This window comes from Marmota marmota, unplaced genomic scaffold, assembly GCF_001458135.2.
Source record: "Marmota marmota marmota unplaced genomic scaffold, marMar, whole genome shotgun sequence".
NCBI classification, from domain to species: Eukaryota; Metazoa; Chordata; class Mammalia; order Rodentia; family Sciuridae; genus Marmota; species Marmota marmota.
This window is the reverse complement of record NW_026000185.1, coordinates 17,374,271-17,390,206: the sequence shown is the minus strand read 5'-3', so window position 1 is coordinate 17,390,206 and position 15,936 is coordinate 17,374,271. Positions and strand designations below refer to the sequence as shown.

The 15,936-nt window shown below is 45.8% G+C and overlaps 1 protein-coding gene across 9 annotated transcripts in view; it reads left to right on the top strand.

The window, feature by feature from the left end:
- Arhgap17 (Rho GTPase activating protein 17) overlaps positions 1 to 15,936 on the top strand; it is a 47,325-nt gene that overhangs the window by 7,224 nt on the left and 24,165 nt on the right. For all 9 annotated transcript variants that reach the window (XR_007342688.1, XM_048789680.1, XM_015491182.2 and 6 more), the window contains exons 3-9: positions 1,864 to 1,975; positions 2,185 to 2,261; positions 5,260 to 5,371; positions 8,667 to 8,735; positions 8,893 to 8,974; positions 13,596 to 13,723; positions 15,327 to 15,438. Coding sequence is in view for 8 of the 9 variants with exons in the window: in XM_048789680.1 (XP_048645637.1) it covers positions 1,864 to 1,975; positions 2,185 to 2,261; positions 5,260 to 5,371; positions 8,667 to 8,735; positions 8,893 to 8,974; positions 13,596 to 13,723; positions 15,327 to 15,438 (692 nt within the window). In the remaining variant the exon portion in view is untranslated. The remainder of the gene's footprint in view (positions 1 to 1,863; positions 1,976 to 2,184; positions 2,262 to 5,259; positions 5,372 to 8,666; positions 8,736 to 8,892; positions 8,975 to 13,595; positions 13,724 to 15,326; positions 15,439 to 15,936) is intronic.

Genomic DNA, 15,936 nt, shown 5'->3' with positions numbered 1-15,936 from the left:
ATCCACAGCACTGCAAAAAAAAAAAAAAAAAAATCACCAGTGACAGGGCCGTGTTTATTCCCCTAAGCCTGGGGTATGAACAACTGGCTCCCTTCCCTGTTCCAGGTGTCAACTTAAACTCTCTCAGTGCCTTTCAGCGCTGAAGAGTTACTTCCTTTAAGGGTGGTCACCAAAATATCAGTGGTGGGTGTTTCAAAATAGTGTATTTTCTGAACTAGTTAGATTTTCCTTGGTTGTTTCATCTTAAAACTTTATGTCTGACTTATCTTTATTTTTTTTAATACTTTTTTATTTTTAACAGACACATAATTACGCATGTTTATGGGGTACAGTGTGGCATTTGAATACATGTACAGTGTGTGCTGATCGTATCTGTCACCTCAAACAGGTGTCATTTCTTTGTGTTGGGAACATTTAAAACCCTCTCTACTAGCTCTTTTTAATTTTTTTTTTTTTTTTTGTAGTTGTAGGTGGACATCATGCCTTTATTTTATTTGCTTCTTTTTATGTGGTGTTGAGGATCAAACCCAGTGCCTCACACGTGCTAGGCAGGCGCCCTGGCCCTGAGCCCCAGCCCCAGCCCTGTTCTGGCTCTTTTGAAATGTGCAACCACTTGCCAGCTGTAGCTGCCCACTGCGTCCTAGGACACAGGACACAGGCGTCACCCCCCTACCCAGCTGCCCTCCTGTGCCCGGCAGCCATCCCCCTTCTCCCTCCTCCCCCAAGGGCTGCATTTTGGTCACAGGGGGCTTGTGTCACATAGCGAGTCTGGCAGGAGCAGTCTGGGTTGTGCGGTGTGCGCATTCCCCCACTGCCCTCCAGTCTGCCCTCTGTTGTAGCAGGGCCCTGCCTCCTGCTGCCACGGTCTTTGGGATTCACCACCCTAGCTCTGTTGCTCCCGCTCTGCGCCTTCTCTTGTCCTGTCTGTACTTCCACATTTGAGAGCACTGGCCCTGGGAGGATGGCATGTGCCTACCCCTGCTCCCTCAGGCTTGAATGTGTCTCCATGTTGCGCTCCCTTTATCCTCTTGCCATTGTCCTCACACCAGAGCGCCAGCCCTGTGCTGAGTGTGTTCCCAAAGAATAGCTCATTTAATCCCCCACAACAACCTGGGAGGTAGGTAACATGAATGCTCCCACTTTACAGATGTGAATCTTGGCCAACAGAGAGGGTAAGAACATTGCCAGAAACCACACAGAAAAATAGCAAAGCCTGTGTTCAAACTCAGGCAGCTTAACTATGACACCATGGCTACCTCACAGCAGGCTGCACACTTTCTGGTGCCAAAAGAACCTACAGGGAGCTGGATGGGCAGGGCAAAAAGGAAAGGAGAGAAGGGGACCAGCGACAGTGGAGTTGCATCATTTGCATGTGCACATATGACAGCAGCTGTGTGTTCACAGGAGAACAGCAAACGTGAGGCTCATGTGACTGGCCTTTCCGTGTTGGCCAGCCACCTCATCCGCACAGAAGAATCAGCCTTTGCATTAATTCTGGAGGAAACGCCACTAAGGCTACACTCACTAGCAGACGTGAAACTGTGGTGTACTTTATGTCTCCTTTAGAAGACTTCCAGGGTAACTTGAGAACACTTGATTTTCCACCTGACATGAGAACCTAGTTCTTCAGTTTCGACCTCACAATTCACACCCCCACCTCCCCCCAGCGCAGGGTCCATACCCAAGATAATCATTTTCATTTTAAAGCACAAATCTGTAGACGCACGTTTTTAGGGGAAACCCTGAATGTATAATATTTTAAGGGCTGTTGGGCAGCTCTCTGCTGTGATCCTGCCACATGGCAAGCAGAGTGGTGGCCACAGCTTAACTGGTGCTGGCCTGTTGGCTGTCTTGTCTCTGAAGGAAGATGCTGGAGACCTGCGGAGACGCTGAGCACCAGCTGGCTCTGGAGCTCTCTCAGCACGAGGTCCTCATTGAGAAAGAGATCGTGGATCCTCTCTATGGCATAGCAGAGGTGGGTGCTTGTGCCCTGGACACAGAACTGAGGCTGGCACGGGCTGGGCGGTGAGCGCATCCCATGTCTGTAGTGTTAACAGAGATCAGCAGCTCTTTTTGGAAATGAGAGAGTAAACTGAGGTTGCAAAATTTTTTGCCTAAGAGAAAACATTTGTAAATAAGTTAAAAATCCAAAGTGCACCTCATTTGGTATGTTCTTCCCTCTAGGTGGAGATTCCCAACATCCAGAAACAGAGGAAACAGCTGGCTAAATTGGTGTTGGACTGGGACTCGGTCCGAGCCAGGTAAGGTGAAGTTATCAAGGTGGCCACTAATGCAATACTATTATGTCACCTCCCTAGAGTCACTCACCCCACCATGGACAAGAGAAAGACTACTAGTAGAACAAGATGGCTCTATTGTGAATCACAGCTAGGGCCGTTGCCCCAGTCACAGCCTGCCTACCCTCCTCCAGGTCTCATTCTCCCAGCATGGCGGAGGGGTGTTGTTAGAACATTCTGTCCTTACGAGCCACAGTGAAAGGAAACAGAAAATAAGCAAAGTTAAGTAAATGTATTTAGCAGGAGGAAGGGGGCTGCCATTCTAAGAACATAGCTCTTGGAATTGTGGAGTATAAAATAAATAGGTCCCGCCAAGTCACAAACTTCGTGTACCTATAATTACCCTTCATGATCAAGAAATGCTGCCCTCGGGAAGCAGGGTTTCATGTAACCCAAGTAACTAAGTCCACAGGACTGTGACCTATGAGTTGATGTCTGCAGTGGAGCGTGAGGTGGTCCCTGGCAGCACTGCCTCCACCATCTGCTCTTGGTGGCATTTGTATCAGTGATTGGCAGGCTTTCTTCTTGGGCATATGAGAACTGGAAATAGGGAGACAACCACCAGCAGATGAGGCCATTCTCAAATTTCATTACAATGGCTGACAAACTTCTTCCATAAAGGGCCAGACAGTAAATATTTTTGCGACCCCGATGTCCTCGGTATAACCCCATAACTGCTGTTGTAGCATAAAAGCAGCCATGGGCTGCGTGTAGCTCAGTGGTGGAGCACTTGCAGGAGGCCCTGGGTTCTATTCCTAGCACTGCAAAAAATAAATTAAAAGCAGACATGGACAGTGCATAAATGAATGAGCTTGGCTGTAAATCAGGTGACCATGCTGACCCCTGCTTCATCAGATCTTTCCGCCTTCCTTGCAGTTCTGTGAAGGACATGTGATCGGTTTTGCTTGGCAGGAACATGGGGATCAGGATCATTGGAGTGCTTCTGAGCCAGGGGTTTTGTCTGCAGAGTTGGGAGCGGTTGTGACAACTCTTCATTCCCTTATTTCTCAGATGCCACTGAGTCTTGGATGTATCACTGGTTTAAAATCCACTGGTTTTGGGGAAAAAAGCAGCCCAGGACATGAAATGTACAAACCAGTTATTAAAAAATGTTGTTATTTAAGCCTCATTGAAATGACAAAAGGTCCGTGTGGGCATTCTTGTAGGATGAAGATAGTCATAGTGCAGTGGTCAACTACGAGGGTCACTTACCGGGTACTTGCCATGTGCTGAGCATCAGTACGTTGGCTCAATTCTCCTCCAATCCTGTTCATTTGCTTTGTTTTCAGCAATCAATTGTGCAGACATCTTGCTGGACACTAAATGCAGAGGTTGCTCTATGCGAGCTGGGGAGGAAACAGGGCCTGGGGCCAATGTGACATACCCTAATTTTAAGAAGAGACTTGTTTTACAGACAAGGGACTTGTATACTTCATCTGTCTGACTTTCTTCATGCCTTAGAATAAATGGCAGAGTAGGCTTCGGACAGCACCATCTGCTGTCTCCTTGTCATGGGTATGTGTGTCATTAGAATTCTGTGTGACAGGACTGCAGCAGAGAGTACAGGCTGCTATGTTGTGCATTTTTGCTCAAGAGAAGGAAGAATGTTCTAATGAGTAATTAAATAAGGCTGTGATTAAACAATGCTCCCACACTGGAGTTGGTTGAGCAATATTATAGATGTCCTACCTGCCAGGAATTATACATCTCAAGTATGTGTATCCCAGAGAGGATTTCAAGGCTGATTCTTTTTTAAAAAAAAAACAACTTTATTTATTTATTTTATGTGTTGCTGAGGATTGAACCCAGTGCTTCACACTGCTAGCAAATGTTCTGCCACTGAGCCACACCCCTGCCCTCAATGCTGATTCTTGATCTTATTCACTCTGTTAACCAAAGTAGGTGTTGGAGACATGGAAACAGTTGAATGTTTCTTCTTTACTTTTACTTACTTTTCCCTATAGGAAAATGATAAGAACTAATGGTGAGCAGGAGTCCATTGTATGCACACCTGTGTTTGATTTCTCCTTCCTTCCTCACAGCAGTTCTGCAAGGCAGACAGTGCCCATCATCTCAATCTTACTGAGGAGGCCCCTGAGGCCGAGAGAGGCTAGGTTACTAACGAGGTCACAGGTGGTTCAGTTGGAGCGGCATGGTAGACTCTGAAGCCCATGTATTTCTGAAACAGCATCGCCGGTGTTGCCTTGGCAGCCTTGCCGAAGCCTTTTGGTGTACCACATCAGCAGTGTGAAGTGGACACAAGTTGTTTTGGGGGGCAATACAACAGTCTGGGAAATTTGAGGAGTTGCTAGTGTGGGTCTTCGTGCTGCAGCTATATAATATCTGTGTTCAGATTTGAAGTGTTAGAACTTTACGTAGCAGCAGATGTATTCCTATACAAACAGAAGGTCAAAGAACATTTGAAAACCCTGGTCTTTGATTATTCTTCTTCACCTGTCCCCCTGCTGTTACTGTATGTGTTTCTAATGCCCCCATAACTATATTATTGAAAGGTAGTTCTGGTAAGAGCCAGAATGAAAAATAATCCCAGGTCAAGATATTAGGAGAATGCATCATAAGCAGTCCTCAAGAGTAGGATCTGGTTCCCAGGGGCACAGGGAACATTCTAGATCAAAGCAGGAGAGCAAGAGGTGCTCTGTAGCAAGGATTCCACAACTGGGCACTACAGGAAAGACAACCCACAGATGGCTTTCCAGCACAGGGGTTTGTGTGAGCAGGTGTCTTGGGTTATGCTCAAAGCAAACTTCAGCCCGAGCAGTAGGGGAACCCTGGCATGGAGGAAGCTACTGTCTGCTAAACTCAAGAGAAGCAGCCATCCTGGGTGCTGATCAGATCCCAGGTACAGTCAGTGTGGGGGAAGGCTCGCTCTCCCTAGGTCCTGACCCTGCAAGGTTGAGTATGTATAGCTAGTTCTCAGACTGGCTACCCCTTTGTTTTGCAGGTGGAACCAAGCTCACAAATCTTCAGGAACCAACTTTCAGGGGCTTCCATCAAAAATAGATACCTTAAAGGAAGAGATGGATGAAGCTGGAAATAAAGTAGAACAGTGCAAGGTACAAGAATTCCCTAATAAATATAACACATGTGTCAATTTTTTTTGGCAAATGATGAATAAAAGCCAAATATTGCAAATTATTTAATGTTTTACATAACTTCCATCAGAATATTCTGAATGATATTAAAAGTAGTTTTATATTCTTTATTTTTCAAGACTATACTATTTTATAATCAAAATAAAACATTATTTAAAAGTATTCAAGTGGGGTATATTTAAAAACTTGACTAAGCTTATTTAAAATAAAGATCACGGTTTTAAACAAAATCATTGCAAGACATTACATAAAGTTACAATAATTAAAACTATATAATAGGTATAAAAATATATCAGTAAAATTGTATAGGTTTACTAGAACAGGTGTTATAAGATTTAGCCAAATGCAGTGGTGCATGCTTATAATCCCAGTGATGTAGTAAACTGGGGCAGGAGGAACTCAAGTCCAAGGCCAGTCTTAGCAACTTAGACCCTGTTTCAAAATGAAAAAGGACAGGGGTGTAGCTCAGTAGTAAAGTGCCCCTGGATTCAATCCCTAAGCCAAAAAAATACCAAAAATTTTTTAAAATTAAAAACAAAACAAGTTCCAAATTAATTAGTTGGTTAAGTGATCTTATTCTCTATGCATCTATCAATGTGTGTATATATATATATATATGTGTGTGTGTGTTTATTCCAAATACTATTCAAAATGGTAAAAAACTGGTTTTCAGTGAATTTGAGAATTCAAATTTAGATTGAGAATGAGTGTCCTAGAGAGTATTTATTACCAATTCATTGGGCTGGGGATGTGGCTCAAGCGGTAGCGCGCTCACCTGGCATACGTGCGGCCCGGATTTGATCCTCAGCACCACATACAAAGATGTTGTGTCTGCTGAAAACCAATTCAGGTCTTTTTTTGGGGGGGGGGGTACTAGAATTGAACCTAGGGGTGCTTCACCACTGAGCTACGTCCCCAGCCCTTTTATTTTTATGAGACAGGGTCTCACTAAGTTGTTTAGGGCCTTACTAAGTTGCTGAAGCTGGCCTTGAACTTAAAATCCTGCCTCAGCCTCCCAAGTTGCTGGAACCATAGGCATGCACCACTGCACCCGGCTCAGATCTATTTTTTTTTTTAATATTTATTTTTCAGTTTTCGGTGGACACAACATCTTTATTTTATTTTTATGTGGTGCTGAGGATCAAACCCAGTGCCCCATGCACACCAGGCGAGTGTGGTACCGCTTGAGCCACATCCCCAGCCTGCTCAGATCTATTTTTTTTTTTTTGAATTTTTTTTAATATTTATTTTTCAGTTTTCGGTGGACACAACATCTTTATTTTTAATGTGGTGCTGAGGATCGAATCCAGCGCCTCGTGCATGCCAGGCGAGCGCATTACCGCTTGAGCCACATCCCCAGCCCCTCAGATCTATTTTTAATCAAACTTTTTCAGTTTGGAATTTCCTGGGCTGTAAATATAGTAAATTCAAACTTTAATCCCTCATAAAAGCAGGTATGTTTTTGAAATTTCAAGGGCTTTGTTTTTCTTTCCTAGATTCAGAGCCCAATACAAAATACTTAAAAAGTTCCCTAAGATTTCCATGTGCTGATGAGTAATTTGTTTTGACCTCCCTCTGTTGAGGGTAATTCTTTGGGAATCTTACCTTTGTGCGTAATAGTGTCTGCCCTGCTTCCTTGCTCACCATGCCTCAGGCTTCATTTTTGCTGACCCCATGTGACAGCCAGGTCCACACACCTTGACCACCGTGGTGGCACAGATCAATCCAGGTCATTTCCAGCTTCCATTCATGCCATTCATGCTGAGCTTTCTGACTTTTTGTTTCTTTTTTTCCTTCTCTTTTTTTTGGGGGTGGGGAGGGCATGATGGGGAAGGTGATTATGCTGCGGGCTCAGGAAATGTACTCTCTTGCTTTCCCAATTATTCTGAAAGGATGTTACATACAACTGGCATTTCCAGGTTTATCATGAATGAAAGGGTCTTCACATTAATTGGCACAATTTCATGTCAAAAATAGAAGGCGCTGTGGCTGTAACTCAGTGGTAGAGCGCTTGTTTGGCATGTGTGAGGCACTGGGTTCGATTCTGAGCACCACATGAAAATAAATAAATAAAGACATGGTGTCCATAAATAGAAGGCAGGACATTTTTAAAAGTTCAAAACAAACAAGGTAGGTGTGTGTGTGTGTGTGTGTGTGTGTGTGTATTTTCCAATGTATGTTTTTCTATGTGTAGGTAGAATTCCTATACACATGTGTATATATACATATAAGATTAGAAATGTATATCCAATGGCTTGATTAATAAATCATTTAATTTTACATAAGTAATTATTTTATATTAGTTCAAATATTGAAAAGTATAAAACAGTAAACAGTGAGGAGTGAAGTCTTTCTTCCACCTTTCTCCTTCCTCTGCCTATCAGAAGAAAACTGCTCTTTCTAATATTTGTTTTTTATTCCAGTTTTTTTTTTTTTTCATTTCTTTTTTATGGTGCTGGGGATTGAACCCAGGGCCTTGTGCATGCAAGGTGAGCATTCTACCAACTGAGCTACATCCCCAGCCCTCTAGGTTTTTTGTTGTGGTGGTGGTTTTCAGGACTGGGGGCTAAGTTTCAGCCTTATGAATGCTAGGCAAGTGCTTTTCCACTGAGCTGCATCCTAGAATATTATTGTATTTTGAGACAAGGTTTTACTAAGTTGCCTAGCCTGCCTCAAACTTGAGATCCTCCTGCCCTAGCCTCCCAAATAGGTAGGATTACTAGGGTCACCACCATGTCTGACCTTCCAGACATACAGAAATAAAAATATACTTTTTCTTCTCCCTTTTTTTGAGGGGATAGGGGGATGCTGGTGATTGAACCCAGGGACACTTAACCAGTCCCCTGTATATTTTATTTTGAGATGGGGTCTCGTCAAGTTGCTAAGGCCTTGCTTAGTTGCTGAGATTGGCCCCAAACTTGTGACCCTGACTCAGCCTCCCAGATTGCAAGGATCACGGGCATGCACCGCGGCACCTGACTGTCCCCATCTTCTTTTTCCTCAGCTGGTAACAGGCCCTGAGCGGTGCTGTGTGCCTTTGCTTCCTGACAGCACCTGAACAGCATGCTCTGGAGCTCGCGGCACAGCAGCCCTTCATGTGTTCTTGCTGTCCCCATGTGTGCTTGTACAGTTAGCTGAAGACTTCAACCTGTGCCTCTCTTCATTACCTTTTGGTCTGAGAACTCAAAGAGACTCTCCTCAGTTACCATTTTCTTTCACTTCTTTTCAATGACAGATCTTCTCTTTTCTTACTTAGGATCAACTTGCAGCAGACATGTACAACTTCATGGCCAAGGAAGGGGAGTTCGGCAAATTCTTTGTTACGGTAAGCACCTCCCATTGACAAGGTATTTACCTGTTGTAAAAAATTGAGTCATCTTAGCTATTTTGCAAAAGAGTTTGTTTTTAGTTTGCTCAGCCATTGTGTTGTGTCCATCCAACGCTAACGTGACTTTTGTTTTTGAATGTGGGTCTGTTCTCAGTTATTAGAAGCCCAAGCAGATTACCATAGAAAAGCATTAGCAGTCTTAGAAAAGGCCCTTCCCGAAATGCGAGCCCATCAAGGTAATGTAACTGCGTGTGGCGATGCCTCCTCCTGCCTCTGCCCCTTCTGCCTTTCTTCTTCTTTGCCCTGACTCCTTTGCATGCATTCCTTTGGATTTAGCCTCTCTGCTAGGAGGGTATATGTCCCAGCATAATTTCATCTTTCTTGCAGCATTCTCTAATTCCTTCCAAACCCAAATTAACACACTAATGGAACATTTGCTATTCTTCTGAAACCTTCATTCAGTTGAAGGTAAAACTGGCTCCTTTGGGGAGTGTGCATATGTTTTTCTGTCTTCTGTTGGCTTGAATAATTCTAGCATCTAATTATGCTTTTCCAAATCAATCATTTGTTGAGCTTAATTCTGGCCCTGTGACTCAAAGAGCATCCATTCTAGGGAAACTTTATTTCAGATTTTCCAGGAGAGAATATTATAAGCCGGTCTTCAATGCTACCTCATTGATCACTCAGTGTGATGAATCACCAGACCCCAACCGCTCTTTTCAAACCCTCTCTGTCTTTTCTCTTGTTCATATTAGCACTAATATTTTGCTAAATTATTCAAGCAAATGGCAGATGTATGCCCAGATCATGCGTGGTTTGACCTTTCCCCTGATGTATTTAAGATTTTATAGCTTTGACTCTACCTCTCTTACTTACCATCAGGGTGTTTGCCAGCAGACAGGAACAGAAGCTGTTGAGGCAGCAATTGCTCTGTTGTGTTTGGGTCTAGTACTCAGAAGTCATCCTTTGTTTTCCATGGGAACATTGGCTCCAGGACCCCTTTCAGAGACCCAAATCCTTAAGTGAAATGGTGTAATATTTGCACATAACCTACCTACATTCTCCCCTAAACTCCAAATAATCTCTGAATTACTTGTAATACACATTACAATGTAATCACTGAAAAAATAGTTGTCACACTATATTATTTAGGAATAATAGCAAGAAAATAAAGTCTATACATGCTTAGTTCAGAGCAGGGATCCGTGTACATACACACACACATACACACACACACACACACGCCGGTTGTCAATCTGTAGTTGGTTGAGCCTGTAGATGCAGAACCCATGTACACAGAGGCTGACGGTTTTGACTGTGATGTAGACCTGACGTGTGGAGTCTTGGTTCTCCCTGCAGAATCCTCAGTTTTGAGCGGAAAGGGGATCAGGCCAGGTGCTGAATATGGTGACCACTTAGTTGTGCAAGAATGTGGGCAAGAGTGTGGGTGCTCTGTGGGTGAGCGCATAGGCACCCTCAAGGAAGCCGTGTCATGGCCACTGAACTTTAGGAGGTTACAACAGGTCCTGGTTGTGAGCCTGGAAGTTTTTAGATGATAGAATTAGAAGATTCTCTGTCTTGACTGGTAGGGCTTCAGCAGTCTCCGGTTCCGGTTCCGTGTGTCTGTTCTTCACAGGACAAGTTACCCTCATTTTCTTAAATCATCTAATTTTCCAGTTTGTGGACGATGGTACTGAGTCACTGCGACATTCAGGCTTCTGAGGGACAGACTCTTACCGGGCAGACTCGAGACCCAAGAGCATGTGTTTATGAGATAGCCACTGTGGGTTGGGCCCTGCCTGGGGCACAGTAGCAGACTCCATCATTCAGCCTTTGAGGGGCTGAAGTTCTTGCTATAGGAAGATCATGTAACTTGACCCCAGCTCCCCATGCCCCTGGGGACCATTCAGTGCTCTGATGGTTATGGGGACTTGCCTGTCCTGACAGAGCACCCTGTTATTCTTGGCCTCCTTCCTTCCTCTGTAGGCCATTTGACTCCTCTTCCCTAGCCACCCGTGTTCTCACCCCCTTCCCGCCCCTAGCCCTTTGCTGTCTGGATTCTACCCCACTCTGCTGTTTAAAAAAAAAAAAAAAAATTACAATTCCCAAGGGACCTTTTGCCAGATGCTGGCATTTGACATGCCCTGGGCATCTCTTCCTTGTTAAAATTTCTTTCCTCCTGCCCCTTGATTGTCTGCTTTCATTGGTGGGACTCTGTTTCTTCACTTGTGTTCCCATCCGAGGTCAGCCTGGCTGGGATCTGTCCTTGCTCCAGGGCTCTTCTCCCTGTCCACTTGCCCCTTTTCCCTGGGAATCCCCTCCTCTGCATCTTAAATTTCTGTTCCTCTGATGCAGCTTCCCTTCAGCTCAGCGATCTGACTCCAGCTGTGGTTGTCCCCTCCGTGTCCCCTCAATGCTACCTTCTCCAGACCATCCAGCTCTGAAGCCTTGGTGCCACTCCCCTTCCTCTTACCTGTCTCCTGGGCTTCATCCATTTCACCCTGTGCTCTGCCTTCCTCTGTGTCCCCACGCCCCTCTGTCCCCCTCTGCTCTGTACTCTCATCTCCTTGGTGGGAGCTTTGGGACGAGTAGTGTCTCCAGACTCACAGTCCTTAGTCTTTCTCAGCCTGTTGCCCTCCCCAAGATGTACTTGCCTGCTCTTGATCAGTTAATCCCGCCATCTTCTGGGACCTTTCCAAGCTTGCTCACTCTGAGAAGCCTTCTCTGACCACCAAAGCCAGCAGTGAACGCTTTGTCTCCTGAATTGTTCTCTGTTGATGATCTGCACCAGAAGTCACAAACAACTGCATCTCATTAAAAATAAATTATTTTTTAATTAGTTGCCATCATGTAAAAACCAGATGCCTTTGTGCAGCAGTCCTGATTGTTGCCTTCTCTTGGAGGCTTAGAAGGCCTGGTGCTACTGGGTCTGCTGCCCTGCCCAGAGACATTGGTCTGGCCCCAGGAGTGGCTGCTGTCGCCCTTGCAGACCATGGCTGTTCAGCCTGGTTCACGCACCTGGGCGGCCTGTGTGGTCCCTGTAGACACTGTGTTTTTGACTCTTGTCTGTACCATTGACCTGCCATGACTTAGCAAACTGTCATGTCTTGTTAGTGACTGTTACACGTTTCCATGTATGTCTTGTATTATCTTCACAGTTCGATTGCTCTCATGCTGGGGGGGAGTCCCTGACAACTTGGGTGTCCACTGCAGTGCCTGGCACGTAGTAGGCCTATTGTTTGAAAGGGTAGCACTTGTGCTGGAGTTTGCTGTGGGAGTTGTCTCTAGGGCCATGTTCTCACTTGCACCCGCTGCCCACATTACACCAGGGTGAGGGGTGGGGCATGCTGCGTTCACTGTTTACTAGAAAGTTCTAGCTGATGATGGGAGCATGCCCACTTCCCAGCATCTTGGGGTTGGGCATGTGGTGGAGATGATGGCTGGTGTCATGTGCAGAAGTCCCCTGATGATTCTGGTGTATCCCCCAGGAGAGGGCTCCTGTGGCCATTCTCAGAATCATTTCTTCAGATAAAAGGGACAGAGTACCCAGGAGAGATCTGACTGTCATAGAGCTCTGTCTTCTGGGAAGGGTCAGCCCCCCAGAGGCTTTTTCTGTTAGAATTTCCCCTGGGGCTGGAGTGGGGCCAGGCCAGAGGTGAAGGGCTCCTGCAGTTCTGAGGGTGGCAAGTGGCTGGCTCTTGGCCTCTCCTGCCCTCGCCTCTTCTCTTCAGTCTGTCCCCACTTGCTCTTGCCGTTATTTTTTGACTGTCATGAGCTCTCAGGCCCCTGTGTGCAGACTGTGTGAGGCCCGTCCCCTCCAGGAGGTAGATGAAGGTGTAAGAGAACGCACTAGAGTCGGTCGTTGCCTTCTTCAAACCAGCCTTCTACAGCAGAGTGACTGGACAGATGCCCGCAGGGGGTGCCGAGCAGGGTGGACAGAACCCAATGCTTCTTTGAGCGTTTTCCACCAGTCGGCTTTCCCCCTGGACCTCTGTGTGCTTCCCAGACAGCTCTAGATCTCGGCCGTTCCCACAGGCAGGCAGGCCACGCCAGCCAAATCCTTCTTACTCTCATTCAGCATATCCATTTTATGAATTCTTCTTTCTGTTTGACTGCCTTATTGTATGTATTTCTGCTAAGCTGCTCAAATCTGTTGTGGAATGAAGCAGGCATATGACCTGACAGTACCTGAAGTCCTGCTAGGTGCCGTCACGGCAGCCTGGCCTGCACTGCTTGGGAGCCACAGATGGTGTAGTCTTTCTACTCCGAATGCCTTGGACCTGCCTGGGAATGCGGCGTTCTGAAGCCCTGCCTGTCGTGGAGATGTCCTATTTGACACAAGTTCGCCTGACCATCTCCAGTCAAGTGAAAGAAGCACTTGACTCATGTTTGACATTTTAAGAAATGGTTTTCGTTTTCACATTCAATGAGTCTATTTCTTCTCCTCTAGCTGGGAGGCCAGTTGCTCTGCATGGCTAGAATAAGTTTCTTTTCAGTGAAAACAGTATGTTCAGATGCATCCTCTGTTTTCATGCAAGGCCACCAGCCACTGTGTGTTGACATCACGTGGTACAGGTGCAGGGGCACTGTGGTTGCTCCTGCTGGGCAGCTAAGCTTGTCCTTGGTGTTGTGTGTGTGTGCACTCAGGGCTTCTGTTCCACAAGGGACTGCCCTAGCTTGGCACACAGTCTGTGCTGTGGTAAATGGTAAATAACAAAAGCAGATAGCACAAGTGCTTCCCTCTTTCCCAGAGCCCCAGCTACCATTCTGTTAGAAGATCCTCTTTGGGGTTTTGGGGAGAACATGATGGTGATGCATGGGGTCGCCAGATGTCTTATGACCTGTTTGCTGCTCTAGATAAGTGGGCAGAAAAGCCAGCCTTTGGGACGCCTTTGGAAGAGCACCTGAAGCGGAGTGGGCGTGAGATCGCGCTTCCCATCGAAGCCTGTGTCATGCTGCTCCTGGAGACGGGCATGAAGGAGGAGGTGAGGGTGCCTGGCTGCATGCCAGGTCTCTGTGCCCCCTCTTCTGCCCAGAGCACGATGCCACCCCTGTCCCACCACTTTTCTTACACAACCACTGCTGGGATTGTATAGAATGGTGTTTTCAAATTTTTGTCACCATGACCTACATTTTAGATTGAGACCCTATATATCAAACCTGTTATATATAATAAGTGAAGACATTTCACAGAACAATTTTTATTTTTTCTGTTTCTTATATACTCTATTTTCTGTCCTGTTTGTTTCATTGTAAACTGTTCATTAATTGGCAGTCATGGATTCCATGATGCATGAATGGATCAGAGCTCCCATGACTTTAGTTTTTTAAAGTAAGCGCCTATAGCAAGAATCTCACATCTGTATAGTGCTATACAATTCGAGGGGGAGCAGCTCTTGGGGATTGATCTCAGGGGCACACAATCACGGAGCCACATCCCCAGCCCTATTTTGTATTTTTTTATTTAGAAACAGGGTCTCTGTGAGTTACTTAGCACCTCACTTTTGCTGAGGCTGGCTTTGAACTCGTGATCCTCCTGTCTCAGTCTCCCGAGCTGCTGGGATTACAGGTGTGTACCACTGCACCCGACTATGCAATGTTTTTTTGAAGAGAGTACATTTATGTATTTTATGGCATCATTACAAAAAAATAAAATAAAAATCCCTAGGAACCCAGCAGGTAGTTCTCACTACTCTCCCTGTGTAGGTAGGGATGTCAGCACACAGGGAGTTCCCATCTGGGCAGAGCCAGAGGCAAAATACAAGTCTTTTTTTTTTCCCCCTTTAAAAAACACTTATTGATATATAACAAACATAGAAAAGTGTGCATTATTGTGGGTGAGCAGCTTGGTGAGTTTTCACAGAATAAACTGACTGATGCACTTAGCATCCAGATCAAGGCCACTTGTTTACTTCTCACAGCACAACCTCAACTTTGAGTGACTAAGCCTGGTACTTCTCTTCTGAGGCCAGCTCTGGTCTCCAGGAGCCATTTGCAAGCTCTAGAGACATTTTTGGTGGTTATCTGGCATGGGGAGGGCTGTGGTTGAACCTGCCGCAGTGCCCAGGACAGCTCACAGGAAAGAGTCGTCAGGAGCACCAAGGCTGGACCCTGCCCTGTCTTCTAACTCCTGTAACCCTCGTGCGCCCACCTCTCTTGGTTGATGCTTTATGTGTTTTTCTCCTTTTCCAAAGTCACATTTAGGACAGAGAAAGTGAATAGCAGTATTTCTTAACAGTTTTTCTTGAGATGTCAATTAAAAAAAAAAAAAACTTCCTAAATTGGTTGGCATTGTGGAAGCATAAATCTTGAGGAAGTCAAAGAGCTTCCATACGGAGTTCTGACAGGTGCAGGTGTTTTGTGAGGAGGCAGGCAAGTGCAGGCATCGGAGGGAAACCGGCTCCCTTCTGCTGTCGCCGAGCCCTGGGTGTGCCCTCGGCCTCTCCACCTCCAGGGCCCTGTGAGGCCGCACTGCGGCTGCTCTCAGAGGTGGCGGTGGCGGTGGTTGAAGCTCCATTGGCCATGCTGCTGTCCCTGGCTATCACTCACCACCTGCATTTCATGCTCACAATTTGTCTTTGTCTTCAGGGCCTTTTCCGAATCGGGGCTGGAGCCTCCAAGTTAAAGAAGCTGAAAGCTGCTTTGGATTGTTCTACTTCTCACCTGGACGAGTTCTACTCAGACCCCCATGCTGTAGCAGGTGAGTGCCAAAGAGGGTCTGCAGATCCAGCTGCCCTGCAGGTGGTGGAGGTCAGCACTTAGGACTCCAGTTTCAATTAGAGGTTGAAGTGACAAAACGATAAAATGTCATTCTGATAAAATTCCCTATGTGTGATGTAACATACAACTCTTCTCCTTTTTATTGTTTATTGTTGTGTGTGCCCCCCACCCCCCACCCCTCCATTAAACAGAGGTAAAGGGAGCTTATGTATGATGTGGATATGTTTAGACATACTCGTGTTCCCTCTTTCACCTGTACAACCCACATCTACCTGGCTGTTAGAGGGTGGCGTTAACGCTCATCTTATTTTCTCCTGATCTCTCAATATATTTTTGCAAGGGACTGAATGCCTTTTGTGAACATGTCATTCCCTAACCCTCCTATCAAATTATGGTTTGTCTTGTGCACCTTGGAAGATCGTAATTGAGATATTTTCAATTTGCAAAACGATATGCCCAGAGAGATTTCTGGCCTTGC